Source organism: Lynx canadensis, chromosome F2 (genome assembly GCF_007474595.2).
Source record: "Lynx canadensis isolate LIC74 chromosome F2, mLynCan4.pri.v2, whole genome shotgun sequence".
Taxonomy (NCBI): Eukaryota; Metazoa; Chordata; class Mammalia; order Carnivora; family Felidae; genus Lynx; species Lynx canadensis.
The window spans coordinates 83,231,100-83,254,458 of NC_044320.2; the positions used below are offsets into that span (position 1 = coordinate 83,231,100).

The window sequence follows — 23,359 nt, forward strand, 5'->3', positions numbered from 1 at the left end:
CTAAAGAAATCGTTTCTGCAAGGACAAATTAGGGTAGGGGTAAACCATTAAAAAAGAGCCTGGTGCGGGGAACACGTATGTGGCACAGTCAGTTCAGCATCCACCTTCAGCTCATGAGTCACGATCTCACGGGTTGTGGGTTTCAGCCCCACGTTGAGCTCTGTGTTGACAGCTCGGAGCCTGCAGCCTGCTTTGGATTCTGTGTCTCCCTCTGTCTCTGCCCCTACCCCGCTTGCACTCTGTGTCTCTCTCTGTCTCAAAAATAAAGAAACTTTAAAAAAATTTTAAAAATACCGTAAAAAGCATGGGGGGTGAAGAGGGAAAAAGGAAAAAAAAAAATAACACGTGACCAATCAAACAAGCATGAGCTTAAGACAAAAAAGAAAAGGAAAAATGTGAGCAAAAGAAGGTAAGTGGAAACAACATACATTTTTCAACAGGTACATAAGTAGGATTGGGAATACAGTATGAACAATAGTCTCTTTTAAACCTTTTAAAGATATATGTCTCTCTATATGTGTGTGTATATATATATATATATATGTGTGTGTGTGTGTGTGTATGTGTACATATATATGTATACATGTATGTGTGTATATATATGTATACATGTATGTGTGTGTATATATATATAAGTATAAATATATATGTGTATATATGTGTATATTATATATATCTGTATCTATATCTATCTATATCTATATCTATCTATCTATCTATCTAATATTTATGTAAAAGAGAGGCTTTGATTCACAGTATATCCCTAATAATACTGACTCTTATCACTCTACAGTTATCTGGTTATAAATGCTGGAATAAAGAATTTAATTTTTTTCACTATAAAGAAACTGTTCAATTCCTGGCATCTATCGCTTCCGAAAAGCTAGAGATTATTACTAGACTAACAAAAGAACAGAAAAAGAGAGGTTCCTAATACGTCAACATTCACTATGGAGAAAGAATTGGGAATGAGAATTCTAGGAAGAAATGGGAACCTTCGAAGGATGTACGTAATGGGACACAGATGGGGTTGAACAAACAAAGGCTGAGGACTTTTTCTCTGCAATTCTAAGCTCACAATGGGAGGATACTAAAAATATACTGTAACCTTCTTTCTTATGTAACTCCTGATTTCCTCAATAGAATTCATTTGCGTGTATACATGTTAACCACTAAAACGGAATATAAACTGAAGCCTGACTTTTTAAATTCACATATTTAATTGTGATGTATCATGCGTATTTTGTTACTTTTCAAACTCCATTCTACGGAATTCCATTTCCCGACTCATTTATTCACATTCAAAAACCATGACATTGCTTCTTCCAAGCAAGACTTTATTCTAGCAGCTCCAGGAGTCAAACAAGTGTGTTTCCTAACCTCCAGGAGCTTATCAAGATTTAGGGGCTTTGAAATGAATACTGAAATAAATGTCACATGTCTGAAACGTTAAATTTTAGAATCTGACACAAGGACGAGGAGGAGATAGTGTTCAAAGCTAGAATAGGAAAGATTTCTGAAATTAGAAATTTGACAACTTGGCTAGGAAGAGCCTCTGCTCATAGAGCTACTCTTTTCAGCAAAATACGTATTCTTCGGGGAGATGCACCATTTTAACTTACTCTTCATGGAGTTATTTCAAAAACTACAGGGGAACACCTTTGTAACGTAACTGTTGAGAAATAATGTAAACACCTAAATTTCTACATTTTCTAATATGAGTTTAGTCTAAATGTTCAACAAAGGATAGAGCCAAAGGAAAATCCTGTATCTCACCAAAATTTAACTTGCCCGGGGTGGGGGGCAACCTACAATAGATACTTGGACCCAATCAGGTTTCATTTAGGCATGAGTATTATCAGTCATGTTACTATCACAGTAAGAATCCTTATCCTTAAGCAATGTCATATTGCCTCCATGATGGGAAAGCTTTTCCCAATATAATTTGACGGTCATTATATATTTTCCAGCCCATTCTTTTATCAGCCTCCACCTGTAGGATTTACCAAAGTACAACAAAACAAAACAAAACAAAACATTCAACGCGTCATGTATCTGTAAAGTGGTTTGTTCTTGCTAACTTTCCATGACACACATAAAATGATGATACACAGGCTCCTCTTAAATGTTCAGAGTAAATAAGGGAGAAAACTCAATTCAGAGCAGGAAAGTGAGTTTCACAGGAGGGTACTTTACCTTGGTACCAAAATCAAAGTCTTGGCTAGCTGATGTAGACCATGAATCATCAGGAACAGGTGTGTCGGAAAGCCTTTAGAGAAAAAAAAATACAACAAAAACATGTTCATTCATTTAAAAACAAAGTTTAAAAAAGTTAAGGGAAAGGTCAAGTATCTGTTTATTCCACGAAGTTTCTTGGTGTCATTAAAAGTTGTCCTCTGGTTTTTTCATTAAGTTTTATCTTAATTCCAGTAATAGTAACATCCAGAGTTATATTAGTTTAAGTTGTACAATATAGTGATTCACCAACTCCATACTCACCCCGTGCTCATCATGACAAGGGCACTCCTTCATCCCCATCATCTCTTTCATCCCTCCCACCACTCACCTCCTCTCCGCAACCATCCGTTTCTTCTCTGCAGTTAAGAGCCTATTTCTTGGTTTATCTCCCCTTTTGTTTCCTCCCTTTGCTCGTTTGTTTTTTCTTAAGTGCTACATAAGTAAAACCATATGGCATTTGTCTTTCCCTGACTTTGCTTACCATACTACACTCAGGCTCCATCCAGGTGATTGCAAATGGCAAGATTTCATTGTTTTATGATTGAGTAATATTACAGTGTGTGTGTGTGTGTGTGTGTGTGTGTGTGTGTGTGTATGGATATACATACACACACACACATACATTCATATAGGGCTTCTTCTTCGTTCAGTCATCTGTCAATGGATGCTTGCGCTGGCTGTTGGAAATAATGCTGCAATAAACACAGGGGTGCATGTGTCCCGTGGAATTCGTGTTTTTGTATTCTCTTGGGTAGTATCCAGTAGTGCAATTACTGGATCATAGGAGAGTTCTGGTTTTAATTTTGTGAGGAACCTCCATACTGTTTTCCACAGGGGCCGCCCCCATTTGCATTTCCACCAACGGTGCAAGAGGTTTCCTTTGTCTCCACATCGTCGCAAACACTTGCTTCTTGTGTCTTGGAGTGTAGCCATTCTGACAGGTGTGACGTGGTATCTCGTTGTAGTTTGGGGGAGCATCTTTTCATGTGTCTGTTGACCATCTGTATGCTGTCTTTGGAAAAGTGTCTGGTGATGTCTACTGCTCATTTGTAAACTGGGCTTTTTTGCAGGGGGGTGATGTTGACCTGTATCAATTTTTTAGACATCATGGATACTAACCCTTTACTGGATTTGCAAAACATGTCCAAATTTGTTCTCCCATTCCAGAGGTTCCCTTTCAGTTTTGACAGTTTCCTTCCCTGTGCAAAAGCTTCGTAGGTTGGTATAGTCCCCATACCACTTTATTATAGTCCCCATACCCCACTTTATAAATAATATTATTCATTATAATATTATAATAAATATTATAATATTTATATTTTATTATTATTTATAAATAATATTATTTATTATAGTCCCCATACCCCACTTTATTCTTGCTTTATTTCCCTTGGCTCAAGAGACATAACTAGTAAAATGTTGCTACATCCAAAGCCAGAGAAATGACGGCCTGTGCTCTCTTCAAAAAAAAATTTTTTTTTTTTATGGTTTCAAGACTCACACTTAGGTGTTTAATTCATTTTGAGTTTCTTTGTGTGTATGGTACAGAAATTGGTCCAGGTTCATTCTTTGGCATGTGGCTTGTCCAGTTTTCCCAACACCATTTGGTGAAGAGACTGCCTTTTCCCCACTGGATAGTCTTTCCTGTTTGTGGAAGATGAACTGACCATACAGTGGTGGATTTATGTCTGGGTTTGCGGTTCTATTCCACTGAGCTATGAGTCTATTTTGTACGCCAGGACCCACCATCCTGTTTGGATTACTACAGCTTTGGAATCCAACTTGAAAGCTGAGATTGCGATACCTCCAGGTTTCCTCGTTTTCAATATTGCTTTGGCCATTCAAGGTCTTTTGTGGTTCTATACGACGTTTAGGATTGTTTGCCTAGCTCTGTGACAAATGCTGGTGGTATGTGGACAGGGATTGCATGACATCTGTAGATGGCTTTGGGTAGTGTAGACACTTTAAAAATATGTATCACTCCCATCTGTGAGCATCGGATGTCTTTCTCTTTCTTTCTGTCACCTTCAATTTCTTTCATCAGAGTACAGGTCTTTCACAATGTGGACCCTGTTTTAACAAAAGCTTTCAGTTCTCTATTTTGACTCCACCTCTGCTAACGTGTGAAATCTCCAGGAAAGACCCAGTCTGAGTTTCCATAACCAAATGTGACAGGCAGGGAATGCTCTGAAATGGTTGAAAATTAAATGTATAGACGTTACCACAATGACTTCTCACCTCACATCTGTCAGAATGGCTCAGTTTCAACACACAGGAAACAACAAGGGTTGCTCGGGGTGTGGAGAAAAAACAACCCTTTTGCACCGGTCATGGGATGTAAATTGGTATTGCCACAGTGAAAGCCAGTATGGAGGGGCCTCAACAAAGTAAAAACACAAATACCATAGGATCCACTGATTCCACTACTGGGTATTTATTTACCCAAGGGAAATGGAAATACTAAATTGAAAAGATATATGCACCCCTGTCTTTATTATAGCATTATTTACAAGAGACAAGATATGGAAGCAACCCAAGTGTCCACCAATACATGAAGAGACCACACACACACAAGCACATCCACACACACACGTGTGCACACACACACACACACACACACACACACACACAATGAAATATTACGCATCTATAAAAGAGAATGAGATCTTGCCATCTGCAACATGTTGGATATACCTAGATGGTATGCGGCTAAGTGAAATAAGTCAGACAGAAAAAGACAAATCCTATATGATTTCACTTCTGTGTAGAATCTAAAAAGGGGAATAAATGAACAAACAGAGAAAAAGCAGAAACAGACCCATAAATGCAGAGCTTTGGCTCTTGCCAGAAGGGAGGGGAGGTGGGGGGATGGACAAAATGGGTGAAGGGGAGAGGGAAGTTCAGGGTTCCAGTTATAGAATGAATAAATCACAAGGCCCAAAGGTACAGCATAGGGAATCTAGTCAGTGGTATCGTAAGAGCATCATATATTAACAGACGGGAGCTACGCTTATGGCGATCATGGTGAAACATCCAGAGTTGTTGCATCACATATTACCTTGTGTGTCAGGGAGATCTCCGTTTAAGGAAATATATCAAAGTTTAGGTTTCTATGTTATGAGTGGTAGGACTAACTAGAGATTGAAAGATTCAAAGTTCCCAAGGCCAACTTTGTTCCCACACTGGTCTTGCCTTATTTAGGTCCATAATAACTAGCAAGACATTCCAAGCCTTCAGGGGCATTCAGCTACTCAAGGAGGGAGACTGTGATCAAAATGGTCCTGGTAGTTGTGCCTCTATTTCTCTATACGCTGCCTGAATATTTTCTTCCCTATGAGCTCCCACTCCTACATCACTCTTCGGCACGGTTCTGTGGCATCCCCCAACCTTTCAATCTTTAGCCTATGAAGCCATACACTCCTACCACAAGGATGGGCTCAAATGACCGAGGGTAGGAGCCATGTCCTGCTCCTGGAGAACAAGCGAATTGGGAGTCTCAGTCATCCACACAGTCACCTCAACATAGGCATATTATCACCGATCCAGATGAAGCTCCCTTGCTGATTTGGCAAGTCAGTCCTACCCCTGCCCAGCCCTACAAGTACATGGGAAGGGCATCACAGATTTAGGAAAAGAGGTGGAGTGAGGAGACAGCTTGCCTTGGGCCATACATCTCTGATGTTCGGGATCTCCACCACCCACCCCCAATTCCTTGAGAGGATCTAAGCTATCCTCCCTCAGTTGGGGTGGAAGTAGGGGATATCTTATTTCTATTTGCTGTAAACAGACACTTCCCAGCAGCTCAAATGACTTTTAATCTCTCTCATCAGAAAATCTGAGGTATGCTCGCACCTTCGATGAAACCAAAACACACAAAAGCAGAAACCTGGTCACGACCCTCTTGACCTCTCTATTTGAATAAGCCTTTCTAAACAACTCCCCGAATCCTGCGTCCTTCATTCCTGTCATTCACCTTTATCTCACTTGGCATAAACACCCATATTCTGACATCTTTCCTAAAACTCTTGTTCCTATCCAACTCAGTGTTGTTCTTCTTGTAACCTGGTCTCCTCTGCTAATTCGAGTCTTACCCTCCTTCATTGTATTCATTAGACCCACTCCCCAGATTTCTATTATTAAAATATTTGTCTGCAAGTTGAAGACAAAAAAAACAAAGAAAGAAATGAAAGAAAGAAAGAAGGAAAAGAACCCGAATTTAAATCTCATTTCTGTGACTTATCATATCCAACTAGGTCACTTCAATCTCTTTTGAGTTTCAAACTGTCCATGTAAGCAACCATTCGGCAAGGAGGTTAAACAGAGGTTGAATTACCAGAGGGTATTTTGATGAAGTAATCTCTGAGGTTCCCTAAATCTTGAGACTCTAAGTACTTTTGATTTGGCCTCTGGAAAAATGGAGAGTCCTTAGCTGGCAGAAGGGGAAATATTAATGGAAAAAAGAAAAGAAAAAGAAAAACCAAGAAACCCAGAGAAGAAAGTAAAAAGGCAAAAACACAGTACAGAAACGTCATGGGGAAAAAAAATCTCCAAAAAAAGAAAAAGCTTCCTACAACTAGTCAAGGGTACTAGTCCAAAGGGAAACCAGACTGGGAACTTAGGCAACAGAGACTCCTCGAAATATCCTAGCAATATCCTTGAGATAGAGACTGAATTTAATTAACGTAACATGGTCTACAACTAGATACCCTTCCCTTACAGAAAACTCATTTGTCTCAAGAAGAGGAGATATCACCACATCTAAGGAGCTGCCTGACGACATCTCGCTTATTATGTAAAAGTTGTGACACCATGGCCATAGCTGACATCCACCCTAAAATCTCGGATGGTAAAAACAAGGGACTAGTTACCACTGCCTAATTATTTTGTTAGCACTAGTGCTCAAATACATAAGGGCAAATGCTTGCACTAACCTGGTTTCTTAAGAAAACCCTAAATTAGAGTTCCGACATGATTACTTTTGAGATTCTGAGTTGATCTGCCCTAGGACCTGTATCTTCATCTCAGTGCTGCTGAGGAACCAGAGAATGGATGTGGAAGCTGCACAGGCTGACAGGCAAGCCCCTCAGCTACCCATTAATTATGGAACCAGGGTCGATTCATCAACCTCCCTGAACCACAGTTGTCAAACTAATAAAAAGTAGGCTACAACAACACAGCTAGTTTGCAAAGCTATGCAATGCCTATATAACTTACGAGATGTTATGCATAGGATATAGTGTCTTGTCCAGGGTAGAACACGCAACAACTGCTTTTGTTCTCTGCATTCCCTTAGGAAATACATAATTTTCAGTTCATTCATTTCACTTCCTTTCCTTTCATTTTCCATTTCATTTCATGTCATTCCTTTATACTTTGAGAGGGAGTGCACACAGAAATCGGGAAAGATATCCCAAGGAGGCTGTCAGCGCAAAACCCGACATGGGGCTTGAACTCACAAGCCTGAGTTGAAATCAAGAGTCACAATCTTAACCGACTGAGCCACCCACGTGCCCCAACGAATGTCATTTTTACAAATCCACAAAAATCCTACCTGGTTATAGAATCTTCCTCAGCATTCTTATCTGATCCTAAAGAAGAAAGCAAAATACATGTTAAATCAACAATCGAAAAATAGAGGTAATTACAGGTGTACGGCTTATGATTTGTTAAAAAGTATTGCTTTGGGACCACACCTGGAAACCACACTACACTGAATGGTTATTATACCATTCGTAGGCTTAAAGCACTAAGAAATGTTACTTTCTCCTCTATATTGACCAAAAGCAAGAATGGGTTTTACGGAATTTGTCACCTACAGGTGAACTGATGTTTACAATGGCCATCACTGACCGACTCTATGACACTGGAGGAAACTGGTATCGTTAGGAGAATGATTATCACAAGCTGACAATTTCAAACTGCAACTAGCATGATTTTTCTGGACTTCCACTCCTAGAGAAGTTAAAAGAGAGTTTTTTTTTTTTATTTTGCTGTAACACAGCAGAACTTCCCCAGCCATTTAGGAGAGACTGTTCAGTTTTAGGATGAAACACCTCACAAATGTGCTCCATAGCTATTGTACTTTGCAGCATGGCCAAATCATAGCAAACAGACTCTCCCTGGCCTTATTTCCAATGGCAAGGTAAGTAGGAAGAATTTGGCATTCCAATTTGATAAAGTTCTAACTTCTCGAGACTGTCTCCTTCCATTGCTAGAGAGTCTATCTAGGCCCACTGAACATCACAGAGGATGATCCCAATGTTAGTGCTATGTAGTGGCTCATGATGTCATTTTCCTCAACCCTCCCCATTAGGTGACACACATCTAGAGAAATCATGCTTTTTTTTCATGGAAGGCATATGTCATCAGATCCTCTACTGATGAGCAACAAAACAAAACAAAGGGCAAAGAATATCTTGAATGCCTACATTCAATTAGTGGGGAAATTTAATTTTCTAAACATTCAACGATATCCACTGTATGATTGTTACTATATGACACTCTGGAAAGAGCAAGACTATGGAGGTAAGGGTTGGGGTGAATGTAGGGAAAAAGGGGCTCATCCCAGAGGACTATTTTTTAAAAATTTTTTAACGTTTATTTCTTTTAGAGACAGAACATGAATGGGGGGAGGGTCAGAGAGAGAGGGAGACACATAATCGGAAGCAGGCTCCAGGCTCCGATCTGTCATTCCAGAGCCTGACGCGGGTCTGGAACTTGTGAACCACGAGATCATGACCTGAGCCGAAGTCGGACACTTAACCGACTGAGCCACCCAGGAGCCCAAGCACAGAGGACTTTTAAGGCAGTGAAACTCTTTCACATGATACGACAAAGGTGGATTCACATCATTACACATTTGTTAAAACTCATAGAATGTATAACAGCAAGGCTGAACACTAATGCAAATTAGAGACTTTGCCTGAAAATGATGAGTTAGTGTCCATATAAAATGCGCCACTCTTGTCAGGGTGCCTGGGTGGCTCAATTGGTTCAGCGTCCATGTCTGGATCTGAGCTCAGGTCATGATCTCACAGTTCATGGGATCAAGTCCTGCATCAGGCTCTGTGCTGACAGCACAGGATTCTTTCCCCCCTCTCCCTCTGCCCCTTGGCTGCTCACACGCATACATGCTCTGTCACTCAAAACTGAACAAAGGATCTGAAAAAAAAATTACTACTAAAAACGGGCCAATGTCGTGCAAGATGTTAACAACAGGGGAGGCGAGGCGTGTACAGGTGCATGGTATGGTATATGGAGACTCTCTGTGCTCTCTATTATATTTTGCTGTGAAACTAAAACTGCTGAAAAAATAAGGCTCATTAAATGTAAAAAACAATCAAACAAAGTACAACAACCCAACACGGTATCCATTGAAGCTACTCTTAGCATATATTAACCATGATACAGTCACCTTGAACATTAAGATAGAGATCAAAGTAACACAATAGGGGTACTGTCTCCCATATGGAAGTATATGAAAATACACAAAGCAAAATACAAAAATACAAGTTATTTGTGTACTTAGGCAAGAAAACAATTGATGAATATGACCAAATATTACTATAAACAGGGATTCAGCACTATATGAATCAAACCTGGGTTTTCCATATAATTGAGATTTTATTCTAATTTTAAATCAAAAATCATTATGCTGATCGTATCTAAGAATCATAATGAAAGCTTAATCACATAAAAAAAAAAGATGATAATGACCTAATATTGCCCTAGTCTTTTTTGTACAGATACCTACTTCATATGGATGATGAAACTGAAACCAGTACCATGGTAACCATCATATTACTTGCTATTAAAATAAAATTTGAAGACACTACCAAAAATGAATTGAGGGCTGTAATTCCTATGCAGAAAAGGTTTCATCCAGCAGGCCAAAGATGGCTACCCTCAGAATATCCTACTTGAATTACTGGCCCATGGTTATTCCCTGGGATCTTGGATTTAAGGAAGGTTTCCACCATTCCCTAGCTTGGTAAAAGAAGCTCACTGTGCCTAAGTGTTGGTAAAATCAGTGTGTTTAAGGCCGTACCCTTGATTTCTTTTTGGAAACCTGGAATTTTGGGACATGCTAAGGAGAAGATGCCTATGTGCTTAGCATTTGATGAAAACCTCGGGCACTGAGTATCCATAAGCCTCGAACTGGCAGACAACATTTCACTTGTGCTGTCCTAATTTGATGCTGGAGGAATTAAGCACATCCTGCTAACTCCATAAAGATGGGATTACTGGAAGTCGTGCTTGGTCTACTCTGGACTTCACCCCATACACCTTTTCTCTGTGCTGATTGGCCTTTCTAGCCTGTCCCCATAACAAACCATAGGCAACAACTATATGCTGAGTCCTGTGAGATCTTCCAGTGAATAATCAAATCTGGGTGTCGTTGTGGTGCCTCTATCACAACTGCATTATATGAAATTTTTATTATTTGGGTTGATGTCATACAGGTGGTTACAGTCGGAAGGTTATGTCACAGAATACCTTTCCTGGAATCTCTTTTTCTTGGTATTTGCCTGGAAAATTCCTACATTCCTATATATCCTTTTGAAGAAAGGTTTAAAAGGAACAGATGAAATCATGATGTCACAAAGTGTGAAACAAGCAACAATCCTATTTTACTCAGAAAAAAAAAAAAAGAGAGAGAGAGAGAATCCTGGTGATTGCCGCTATGTTCTACCATAGACAAGTTCCTTTCAAATACGAAAAATCAGTTAATTTTTCCAACTAACTAGGACTTAGTTCATTTTTCTGGCAGATAGGAATCAAAAGAAGTAACAGGGATTGTTCTACAAAAAAAAGGAACTATCAGACCTAGTATAAAAACATACTACTGATTATAGTTTTTTGTTTGTTTCTTTTCCTTAATTTCTTAGAAAATTAAAAATATGCCTGTTGGCCATCTGGATGTCTTCTTTAGAGAAGTGTCTATTCATGTTTTCTGCCCATTTCTTCACTGGGTTATTTGTTTTTCGGGTGTGGAGTTTGGTGAGCTCTTTATAGATTTTAGATACTAGCCCTTTGTCCGATATGTCATTTGCAAATATCTTTTCCCATTCCGTTGGTTGCCTTTTAGTTTTGTTGGTTGTTTCCTTTGCTGTGCAGAAGCTTTTTATCTTCATAAGGTCCCAGTAATTCACTTTTGCTTTTAATTCGCTTGCCTTTGGGGATGTGTCGAGTAAGAGATTGCTACGGCTGAGGTCAGAGAGGTCTTTTCCTGCTTTCTCCTCTAAGGTTTTGATGGTTTCCTGTCTCACATTTAGGTCCTTTATCCATTTTGAGTTTATTTTTGTAAATGGTGTGAGAAAGTGGTCTAGTTTCAACCTTCTGCATGTTGCTGTCCAGTTCTCCCAGCACCATTTGTTAAAGAGGCTGTCTTTTTTCCATTGGATGTTCTTTCCTGCTTTGTCAAAGATGAGTTGGCCATACGTTTGTGGGTCTAGTTCTGGGGTTTCTATTCTATTCCATTGGTCTATGTGTCTGTTTTTGTGCCAATACCATGCTGTCTTGATGATTACAGCTTTGCACACATGAAAAGATGTTCAGCATCGCTCCTTATCAGGGAAATACAAATCAAAACCACACTCAGGTATCACCTCACGCCAGTCAGAGTGACCAAAATGAACAAATCAGGAGACTATAGATGCTGGAGAGGATGTGGAGAAACGGGAACCCTCTTGCACTGTTGGTGGGAATGCAAATTGGTGCAGCCGCTCTGGAAAGCAGTGTGGAGGTTCCTCAGAAAATTAAAAATAGACCTACCCTATGACCCAGCAATAGCACTGCTAGGAATTTATCCAAGGGATACAGGAGTACTGATGCATAGGGGCACTTGTACCCCAATGTTCATAGCAGCACTGTCAACAATAGCCAAATTATGGAAAGAGCCTAAATGTCCATCAACTGATGAATGGATAAAGAAATTGTGGTTTATATACACAATGGAATACTATGTGGCAATGAGAAAAAATGAAATATGGCCTTTTGTAGCAACGTGGATGGAACTGGAGAGTGTGATGCTAAGTGAAATAAGCCATACAGAGAAAGACAGATACCATATGGTTTCACTCTTATGTGGATCCTGAGAAACTTAACAGGAACCCATGGGGGAGGGGAAGGAAAAAAAAAAAGAGGTTAGAGTGGGAGAGAGCCAAAGCATAAGAGACTGTTAAAAACTGAGAACAAACTGAGGGTTGATGGGGGGTGGGAGGGAGGGGAGGGTGGGTGATGGGTATTGAGGAGGGCACCTTTTGGGATGAGCACTGGGTGTTGTATGGAAACCAATTTGTCAATAAATTTCATATATATATATATTAAAAAAAGAAAATTAAAAATATAGTACACCTATGAAAGGCAGTCATTGCCAAAATAATCAAAAAGTCATAATTACTGTGTCCTCATTCATGCTGCTCTCCTCTGTTCATCCGATAAAATCCTACACATGTTTCATGTCCAATTTAAATGCTGGCACACAACCTGGAAACTTCTGAGTCTTCTGAGAGTTCTCTCTCACCCCCTAACTTTTCATATTCAGGAATCACAAATTCGTATTAACTATACTGTTTCGGTCTCTGCTTTATCTTTTCCCTGCCCATGCCCTAGTCAAACATGAGTTCTTAACTGATGATTTTCGCAGGGAAAAAAAAAAGCCACCAAATATTATTGTTATTTCTTAAATGAATAAAAAAATAAGCAAAACAAATGAGAAAGACACAAGGCCCTGAAAAAAATATTAATGGAATAAATTGAACCCCCTGACGTTTTCAATCTACACAGCTGAAAGTTTCACAATGGACTAATACTAGGCTAAGAAAACAAGAGCTTCCTTTGCCTCCCAGTCTCTTTATGTGGTTTCCTATAACCTATCCTCCATATGAGGGTTCAGCAAGCTACGGCCACAGGCCAAATCCAACCTGCCATCTGATTCTGTAAATAATGTTTTATTGGGACATAGCCCCATGTCTTCACTTACATATTGCTATAGCTGCTTTCACATTACAAGGGCAGAGCTGAGAAACCACATCACCTAAAATATTCACTGGCTCTTTAGGAAAAAGGCTTGGTGATCTGTATTTTATGCCATAACCAGAGTGTCCTAACTCAAATCTAATCTTATTAGTCTTCTGTTTCAAATTCTCCAACATCCCTGCATCAAATACTGCTGGCTCCCTCCCCAAGAGCCATTCCATATTCTTCATTCTTGCTAGAGAATCACAACTTTATTTGGATATTTATTGTCTCCATACACAGAGAAGGTGGCCTCACCCCGTCTTCAAAAAGAGAAAGGATTATTCTAAGCCAATCACAGTACCTGATTTACCAGGGACCAGTTTAGGAATGAGTATGTGATGTAACCTAGTCTTTAAAATGTTAGAGGAAGTCTACTGCAAGCCTCTTCCTAGTGAAAAGAAACACCTAAAGCAAAGCAGTCCTTCCCACCCACTGGATGTTGCCATGTGAGAATATGATACTTGGAGCTGTTGCTAAGTAGCCACCCCGGAAAGGAGAAATAAAAATACCACCAACTCTAAAACTGAACAAGAGACGACTGGGATCCTGATGACATCACTGAACCATCAAAACATTTCTGGTTCCTGCAGTTTTAGTCACTGTTAGAAGTCACCTATTATTTGCCACTAAAAGCATTCTACCAGAGAAATTTCCCAAGGCCTATCAGGTAAGATCTACTCCTTTCTATAGCACTAACAAACTTCCATAAGCTTGTCTTACCTAGGTATTCACCTCATTCCCAACCATTCCCATAGCACACGTTTTCTACCAGCAAAACCCAGCTGCTCATAAATCCTGCCAAGTTCACTCGTACACCTTCGCCTCTGCACTGCTGTGTACTCCGCCAAACACGTAATCGTGATAGTTTACAAACATTGTCAAACATACAAATGTTGGTCCTTCTGCCTCTCTACCTGGCAAACTGAACTCCTCACTCTGCATGCTTACCGTAGATTCTACCCAGTCCTTGAAATCTCGGATTCCTCACCGGGAACTTACGGTAACTGGAACAAATGCCAATACAAAATGACAATGATAATTATAAGCTCTACGAGACTCTGGCACCTAGTAAGCACTAAATAGAGTAAATAATACAAATGGCAGTGGTAACAACAACTCCTGGGGTGCAGAGACTGGTTTTTGAATGTTTGTATTCTACAACAATAGGATAACACTTAGTAGCTAACAGGCACTTAAGAGTTACTTGTGAAGTGAACAAATGGACATGAATAAAAATGATTCCTTTGAAAATTATTTTTAAAAACCACAGAAACTTTTCTGTTTCAAAAACCGCAGGGACAGCTCTATTCTGTTATGAGCAGCTTAATGATCAAAACGCTGTCTGTTCTATCTTTGCCTTTCCTGTAACTTCCAAAACTAACCTACAGAAGTTCTTTGGTAACAGTCTCCCAGGTTAAAGCTTTCTTCCTACTTTTCAGATTGTACAGTGCACTAGGTGCCACCACTAGGGAGCAACAGTAGCATTTGTGTGTGTGTGAGTGTGTGTGTGTGTGTGTGTGTGTGTGTGTGTGTGTGTGATTGTGAAACATCTTTGTGCTGTTATTATAATTTCTGGAGCCCAAGTTGCCCTATTTGAATACTTATGAAGATAACATTTTGACTAATGGCAACAGAGTATCTTATTCTAACAAAATTACAGTGTCATGACAATTCTCCAACAAACAGAAGAAAACATTGTTCTAATGAAGTCAACATATCTCATTCTGGATTTGTTGTTGTTGTTGTTGTTTTTAAACGTTTATTTTTTTGGGGTCGACTGGGTGGCTCGGTCGGTTAAGCATCCGACTTCGGCTCAGTTCATGATCTCACAGTCCGTGAGTTCAAGCCCCGCGTCGGGCTCTGGGCTGGCCGCTCAGAGCCTGGAGCCTGTTTCAGATTCTGTGTCTCCCTCTCTCTCTGCCCCTCCCCTGTTCATGCTCTGTCTCTCTCTGTCTCAAAAATAAATAAATGTTAAAAAAAATTTAAAAAAATGTTTATTTTTTTTGAGAGATACAGAGCATGCATGTACAGGGGAGGGGCAGAGAGAGAAGGAAAAGGGAAAATGCCACACAGGCTCTGAGCTGTCAGCAAAGAGCCCGACAGAGAAGTCTGACACAGGACTCCAACTCACCAACTGTGAGATGATGATGACCTGAGCTGAAATCAAGAGTTGGACACTTAACCGACGCAGCCACCCAAGCGCCCCTCTCATTCTGTCTTGATTTATGAGGAGTGAAGTTGATAATGGTGAGACCTTGTTGATACAATATGTGAAATAACCTATGCCTCTCAACAAGGCATTGCTTTTCTTCGGTACTCCTGGAAGCTATCTGTAAAAAACAATCTCATTGGCAGTGCTGCACACTAGCTAAGATTTGCAGTTCTTATTATTTGCCATTTGTTTATGGTACCAGGAAAGTACTGTAGAATTCCCAGTTTGAGGGCTGGTTCATTTTTTAATGAGACAAATCACTAGGTAACAATATTTACTAAATATACTCCATTTGTAAACATTTTATAAAAGATCCATTTTTATAACAAGTGCAATTTGTTATAATATGTTTATGGAGGAAACATAAAACGTATTAACTTAACAATCTTTTTTCCTCTGGGCACCTGGATGGCTCAGTTGGTGAAGCATCTGACCTTGGCTCAGGTCGTGATCTCGCAGCTCACGAGTTTGAGCCCCACATTGGGCTCTCTGCTGTCAGTGGTGGAGCCTGCTTTGGATCCTCTGTCTACCTTCCTCTGTCCCTCTCCTGCTCTCTCTCTCTCTCTCTCTCTCTCTCAAAATTAAATAAACAGTTAACAAAGCATTTTTGTATTTATTACACAAAGATGTCACATGGTATTTCAGGGGTCATGACTAAAATAATGAATTTCTTTTCAGATAATACTGCCTCATATTTTCAATTACCTACAGTTAACTTCTTAAATAATTCTGAACATTAGACTATAAAGAAAGAAATTAAGAAAGAAAAAAAATATATACATGCAATTTACACATTGGTGTTCTTTTCTTCATTGTTCTTTCATTATCAAAACACCCTTACTCTGACTTTACTTATGTTAGGACCACCAGGAGCAATTCACTATGTAAAGTCTTACCAGGATGGCTGTTTTGCAAAGAATTTTTAAGCATGATTTCTTCTTTATGTCGGCAAATTACTTCGTAATTGCTATGTATAAAAAAGGGTGATAAATAATATTACTATCTTAACGCTGATATGAAAAACATTTACCAAATACATCAAATTCTTAGAGTATTTCAAATAATATCAGAGCAAATATCAAAACTTTAATTACCCCATATACTTCAAATTTGTACGTTCTAGAAGCTTTTCATTAAGTCTGTACTTAAAGAAGAAAAAAACAGGAAGATGAACCAGTCATGAATTGAGGGCATTCTAGCTTAGTAAATTAGAAGTAGCTTGCCAGGGGCACCTGGGTTGTTAAGCATCCAACTTTAGCTCAGGTCACGATCTCACGGTTTATGGCTTTGAGCCCCACGTCGGGCTCTGTGCTGATAGTGCAGAGCCTGGAGCCTGCTTCGGATTCTGTGTCTCCCTCTCTCTCTGCAACCACCCCCCACCCCAGCTCGTACTCCGTCTCCCTCTATCAAAAGTAAATACACATCAAATAGAAATGAGAATAATTAGAATTCGCTTGCCAGAATGGAAAGTGTTTGGAACCCAGAAGCCCCAGCTCTATAACCTATAGCTATTTGTTCTTGGAGAAGCCACTTCTCTTTGGCTCAAAACCTCCCTCTATAAAACAAGGGAAATTACTGCCTTATTTTACAAGGTTGATAAGAGGATAATGAGATATTATACCCAAAACATGGCCTCTCAGGCCATGGCCTCTTAGGTGATGCTCATTACTTTGGGAAGGGCAAGATGAGACCTTCCATGACTTCAGAAAAGATGATCCACAGGATTTAAAGCGGTGGTCCAGGGGCACCTGGGTGGCTCAGTCCGTTGGGCATCCAACTCTTGATCTCAGCTTGGGTCTTGATCTCAGGCTCGTGAGTTCAAGCCCCATGTTGGACTCCACGCTGGGCATGGAGCCTACTTAAAAAAAAAAAAGGCAGGGGTACAGATCTGCTAACAAAGGAGAAAGGGAAGTCCGATCTCTTCCTGCAGCATCATTTGAACCTCTCTGACAGCTTAGAATGGTCCCAACTAACATCTTCTGGCCAAAAAAAAGACAAACAAGATCCTCAAAGGGTAACTCATAAGGAAAGTCTAGGCTAAGATATGGGTTCCACATAAGGTCTTTGAGTGTGGAGGGACAAGGGTGTATGGCGAAAGCCAGGAGGCCCAGCTGCCCCAACAGGGTGCTGGTGCTTTGGGATAGCTGCTGAGCATATGTGCATGTGCAGTGAACAAAGAAACTTTATAGCTTTGAAATCTAAGTGTGGAACACCATGAAGACTGAAAACTCTGGATCAGCAAGGGAATCCTGGGAGTAAAGGTCAATCACGACCTGACTGCAGCACCAGTTTCAACAGCAATGGCACAGAAACAGAATCAAAGGAAACTGTAGAATGATCAGGATGTCCTTTTTTCCCCTCCAAATGACTTGTGAAAGAGGACTGTCTCTTTGGTCTTAGGGTGCTCCTTAGGTTCTTGTAAAATTCAAGGGACCGAGTACAGGAGATAGCCCTCAAAGGAAAGTAGAGGGTCTTCTACAAAACTGAACATGTCAAGACCCAAGTTACTAGTTAGAAAACACAGAGATGTAGCATTATTTGTGTCCCATGCAGAGGGGTTATACTTGAAATGAAATGGATAAGGTTAGGATCCTGGAGGATAAAGGTCTCAAAAGTCCTGAGATAAAGAATCCTGCACCCGTTCCTACTTCCAACTAGTCTAGTCCTTTGCTTGATTTCTGGCTAATGTTGTGGACTAACCGACTGCCATTCCAAAACTGCCTGAACAAACTACGAAACCCCATCTGTTACATACGAAGTTAACAGTTAAATTATTTTAAACCTCAGTTTAGTAATAACTATCATTTTAACACAAACACTGACATTGGAATGTAATTTATAACTCAAAATGTCTTACAACTGTAAATGGCAGGACTTTAAAAAAATAATTGGTATACCAAATAGTGGGACACCATAGAATCTTGGTGTCTTCCATTATGTGAAATGATGGTATATACAATATACCATCTAGTTCTAGTCATATGATTGGCACTTAAATAAATTTTAGTTCTGAAAAGCATTATAGGAAAAGAGGACTAAATTAACAAAAGGAAAACATTTTTAAGGACTTCTTACTTTGCTTCTCAAGAAAGTTTAAGCCACAGGAAACTCAGGATTCCAATGACTAGGAACAGTTCATTGTATTAAATATTGAGGTCTACAGATTGTACGAAAATCAAGTATTTCCAGTGATCAATATTAGTACTTACTACTCTCATAAATTTCAGAAGGGCAGGTAAAGCTTATCTTTTACAATTTCCTATCTTCAGAAACTTTGAAAGGAAGGAGGAAAACTTCCCATTGAGATTAAGTCCTAATACTTCAATGTAAAATTTCTCATCTTAGGGGTGCCTTGCCGGCTCAGTCAGTAGAGCATAGGACCTTGATCTCAGGGTTGTAAATTTGAGCCCCACGATGGATATAGAGATTACTTAAAAATAAAATCTGGTGCAGAGCCTGCTTTAGATGCTCTGTCCCTCCTCTCCCTTTCCCCCTCCCCCTGCTCATGGTTTCACCCTCAACAATAAATAACACTTAAAACATAAAGTAAACAAGATAAAAGCTGGGGCACCTGGGTGGCTCAGTCTGTTAAGCGTGCAGCTCTTGATCTGGGCTCAAGTCATGATCTCATGTTCACTGGCTCAAGCCCCATGCTGGGACTCTTTGAAAAGTGTATTGGAAAAGTTCCTGCTTTCAGCACGGGGCCTGCTTGGGATTCTCTCTCTGTCCTTCCATTGCCCCCACCCCCACCCCCACCCCATCCCTCTCAAAAAATAAATAAATAAACTTAAAACAATAAAATCTTTAGAAAATAAATAAATAAAATTCCTCATCTTGCTCATACTGTGCAAAATGAAGTCTTTGAGAACAAAAGGATCTTGGGTACAGTATGTCCGCTAAATAATATATGTGCAGGTTCTAGGTGATAAATAAATGGATGGAAAGAGTGGATAAATACATTTGGAGAGTTCAATATTCTTTTTTTTAATTTTTTTTTCAACGTTTATTTATTTTTGGGACAGAGAGAGACAGAGCATGAACGGGGGAGGGGCAGAGAGAGAGGGAGACACAGAATCGGAAACAGGCTCCAGGCTCTGAGCCATCAGCCCAGAGCCTGACGCGGGGCTCGAACCCACGGACCGCGAGATCGTGACCTGGCTGAAGTCGGACGTTTAACCAACTGCGCCACCCAGGCGCCCCAAGTTCAATATTTTTTAAAGAAAGGTATATAAAGGAAAGCATACTTCTGAAACAGTAAATAATCACTTATATTTGCTAGGTCTTATTTTTTTCATAAGCACACAACTAATATTTTTTATTTTCATGATTAATATAAACCATTTACCTATTACACGTAATAAAGCTACCTATAACAGAAAACATATGTATATGCTTAATATATGCATAATAAAATCTACAAGTGCAAATAAAAATACTCCCTTTACTTCTGAAGAGGCCAAAAGTTGTCCAAATATGCCAATCCTCAAAAAACATTTTAATTAACTCACTTTTCTTATTGTACATCCAAAAATATTTTTTAACACAGTGAGAAATTATTTTTATGTATATAAGATCAATATTCTTGCTCTTCTCCAGGATTACTTCAACGACAATAAACCCTTTCTGTTGATAATAAACTTTTAATAGGACCTTTATACACCTTTTCCTGTAGAAAGCACAGATTTTCTTTGAAGGCAAAGAAAAATGCATGTAAATACAAAGGCTCAGAAATAACAAATGTCGTCACATTTTGTGCATTTTTGGGCTTAACATAAAACCGTAGTCTGCTTGTGTGTACCTATGATCACACTGATTTTTGTTCTCACTTAATGATCCACTAAAGCACAGCTCTGCACCTCTGTGTATATCTATTATCTATGCCACTTTCAATGATCACATATCCATCTTAGGGATGTAATGACATTTACTTATAAAAGCCATTATACGAGTTCTTCTTAATACATTGCTATTTTAAATAGTGCTGAGAAAAGCAAAATGTATGTCATTTATCTCTAGTGATTTCCTAAAGATATTTTAGTAGAAATAAAATTGATGGGTAAAAGGAATACCTATTTTTTAAATGTGGTACTTACACCAAATTGTCTATTGGAAAGTCGAAAACAACTTAAACTTTAAGCGGCAGTATAAGCACCATCACTCTATTTTCACAAAGGTTGTAGATGGAAAACTGTATTTCAGTCCCTTTTTCACTTAAATTTCTTTTTTCCCAGGGACACTATATTTCCCTGTGTCCACTGGTCCCTTGTAGATATGCAAAGAAATACTTTGCACGATTTCAAATTACAGGTTTTTGTTCGTTTTGATTTCAAAGACTTCCCTGTAAAACGAAGATAGATTCTGTTGTCTGATACAAATATGTTGTAAATATTTGCAAGTGCATTGTCTTTCATTTTAATAATATTATTTTCTGATAGAGGCTTTTAGTTGTTTATGTTGCTAAATCAATCTCCAGGATTCTTGATTTAAAAAAATATTTTTAAATATTTATTTATTTTGGGGAGACAGAGACACAGCGTGCAAGCAAGGGAGGGGCAGAGAGAGAGGGAGACACAGAATCTGAGCTGTCAGCACAGAGCCTGAAGCGGGGCTCGAACCCACAAAGCACGGGATCATGACCTGGGCCAAAGTCAGACCGCTTAACCGACTGAGCCACCCAGGGGCCCCAATTTTTTTTTTTGAGAGAGAAAGAGAGAGAGAGAGAGAGAGAGAGAGAGAGAGAGAGAGAGAGGCAGGCGCAACACAGAATCCCAAGCATGCTCCACATTGACAGCAGGGAGCCCATCAAAGGGCTTGAACCCACGAACACCTGAGATTATGACCTGAGCCGAAATCAAGAGTCAGAGGCTTAACTGACTGAGCCACCCAGGCACCCCCCAAAAGTCTTGCTTTTCAAGTCATTCTTAGGATGGGTAAATAGGCATTTGTGGGATTTTTTTCTGTTACTTTTCTTATTTTGCATATTACAATTTTTAAATTGATATCCCATCTGGAACTTATTTTAGGGAGATAAAATGCTAACAAGTTTTCTCCAAATCGGCTGTTTCTCCACTACTTATGAATAATTCACCTTTTCCTACTAATATGAAATGTCACCAGTATCAAATTCAAAAGTCTTATGTATATTTGAGCGTTGGTCATGTTCTACTCTGCACCACTCCTTTATCTGTCTTTTCAGCTGTGTGTAAATGAATAATTTGTGGAAATTTCAGGTACATTTTGATATCTGGAAGGGCAAATCTACCTCCTATATAAAAACATAAGTTCTTAGGTTAATTCCAGTTCGTTAACATACAGTGTTCTATCAGTTTCAGATGTACAAGATAGTGAGTCCAAAAATTTCCTTAATGACATCACAAGAAGAGCATGTGTAGCTCAAAATTCTTAAAACCAGGATGCTTTCATTTGCTTTACCTAACACTGACAAATACAGGAAGGGTACACATTTTGAGAAAAAGGAGTCCTCCTATTCAGAGCCATCTTCCACTTCAAAATGTCCTTCCAAGGTCCCTCAGGAAATAGCACACACACCTAAGTGTACACAGACATAAACTGGATACTGGATTTTGTCCCAAGAATTTCTAGCCCAGAAGTTGATTACAGGAATTCTTTCTCCCATTATGCACTTTTCTATGACGTTATGGTATAAAAATGAATCCATTAAAAACAACATGTTGTCGACACTTAATTTCGTGTGTATTACTATTGAAATTTGGGTAGGGGCGCCTGGGTGGCGCAGTCGGTTAAGCGTCCGATTTCAGCCAGGTCACGATCTCGCGGTCCGGGAGTTCAAGCCCCGCGTCGGGCTCTGGGCTGATGGCTCAGAGCCTGGAGCCTGCTTCCGATTCTGTGTCTCCCTCTCTCTCTGCCCCTCCCACGTTCATGCTCTGTCTCTCTCTGTCCCAAAAATAAATAAACGTTGAAAAAAATTTTAAAAAAAATTAAAAAAAAAAGAAATTTGGGTAAATCAAGTCAAACTTGAGAGTCTTTTCAGGAATTACCGGGTACGTGCCAGGGCAGCTGAAGACTGTTTTTGCCGCTCACGCTGTCGGCCTGGTGCTAGACCACGTAGGGTTCCCACGACCGAGGGGCAGCGGGACCTCAGGAGGGAAGAGAACCCAGCCCCCCGAGGGAGGGCTAGGATGCACAGGTAGAGCTAGGCCAGGTGTGCTCTTCTCCCAGGTCCCTCCCACCTCCTCCCTGCCAGCCTCCAAGCCCCTATTACCTGTTCATCTTGTCTCTATCATCCACGCCATTTTCCGCGAAGAACAGAATCTGCTGCACTTGCGCTGCGTTGCCCACGCAGGCAGCCTTGTGGATCTTTCTGAGATCTCTGTCTTGGACATGGTAACCCAGCAGCAAGTTGTCAGTTGTATTGTTCTTCTGCCCAACGCCCCTGGCCTGCCTCTGCAAGCCAGAAGCGGAGCCCAAGGGCGACATGCCCTTCTCCCTCCCGAACCGCCAAATCCTCTTCATTGCGAAGCCGGCGGGCTCCACAGAGACTTCACCCCGCCCTCCCTTTCCACTGCCTCCCGAGCCCAACACTAGCGCCGGAGACAGGCCAAACCCGCCTGGCCACAACACCCCAGCAGTGAGGATCCGCCTTTGGGGAGCTGCCACTTCTCAGTAACCGGCAACAAGGGATCCCGCCAAACACAAACGCGCTTGCGCACTTCAGAAGAGGCAACCACTGCGCATGCGCACAGAGGTCTAACTGTCAACGGTACCCACAGCTCCGACGCGCCCCTCGCCAGGCCCAGCGCGGGGCAGCGAACAGAGGGGAGGGGGCTCCGGTGGGGGGTGGGGCGGGGTCCAAAGCCACGGAACCTAGCGGGAGCCGGCACCTCTGCTCGCCACGCTCGGGACTCG

The 23,359-nt window shown here is 40.4% G+C and overlaps 1 protein-coding gene across 1 annotated transcript; it reads right to left on the reverse strand.

Annotated features, from left to right (window-relative positions):
- On the reverse strand, positions 1 to 23,015 carry LOC115506067 (ankyrin repeat domain-containing protein 26-like). The gene is made up of 5 exons (XM_030303904.2): positions 22,716 to 23,015; positions 16,369 to 16,439; positions 7,790 to 7,826; positions 2,197 to 2,269; positions 1 to 15 (listed from the first exon to the last, which is right to left on the reverse strand). Exons 1-5 carry the CDS (start codon positions 22,964 to 22,966, stop codon positions 1 to 3), a joined length of 447 nt encoding a protein of 148 aa, XP_030159764.1. The 5' UTR covers positions 22,967 to 23,015.
- Between the last annotated feature and the right edge of the window lie 344 nt (positions 23,016 to 23,359).

What these genes read in the sequence shown, in the direction of transcription:
- LOC115506067 (XM_030303904.2), bottom strand. Translation starts at nt 22,966, where the DNA reads ATGAAGAGGATTTGGCGGTTCGGGAGGGAGAAGGGCATGTCGCCCTTG. An exon ending in TTTGCAAAACAGCCATCCTG is followed by an intron (nt 7,827 to 16,368) that starts GTAAGACTTTAC and finishes TTTCTTCTTTAG; the next exon opens with GATCAGATAAGAATGCTGAG. An exon ending in GAGGAAGATTCTATAACCAG is followed by an intron (nt 2,270 to 7,789) that starts GTAGGATTTTTG and finishes TTTTCTCTAAAG; the next exon opens with GCTTTCCGACACACCTGTTC.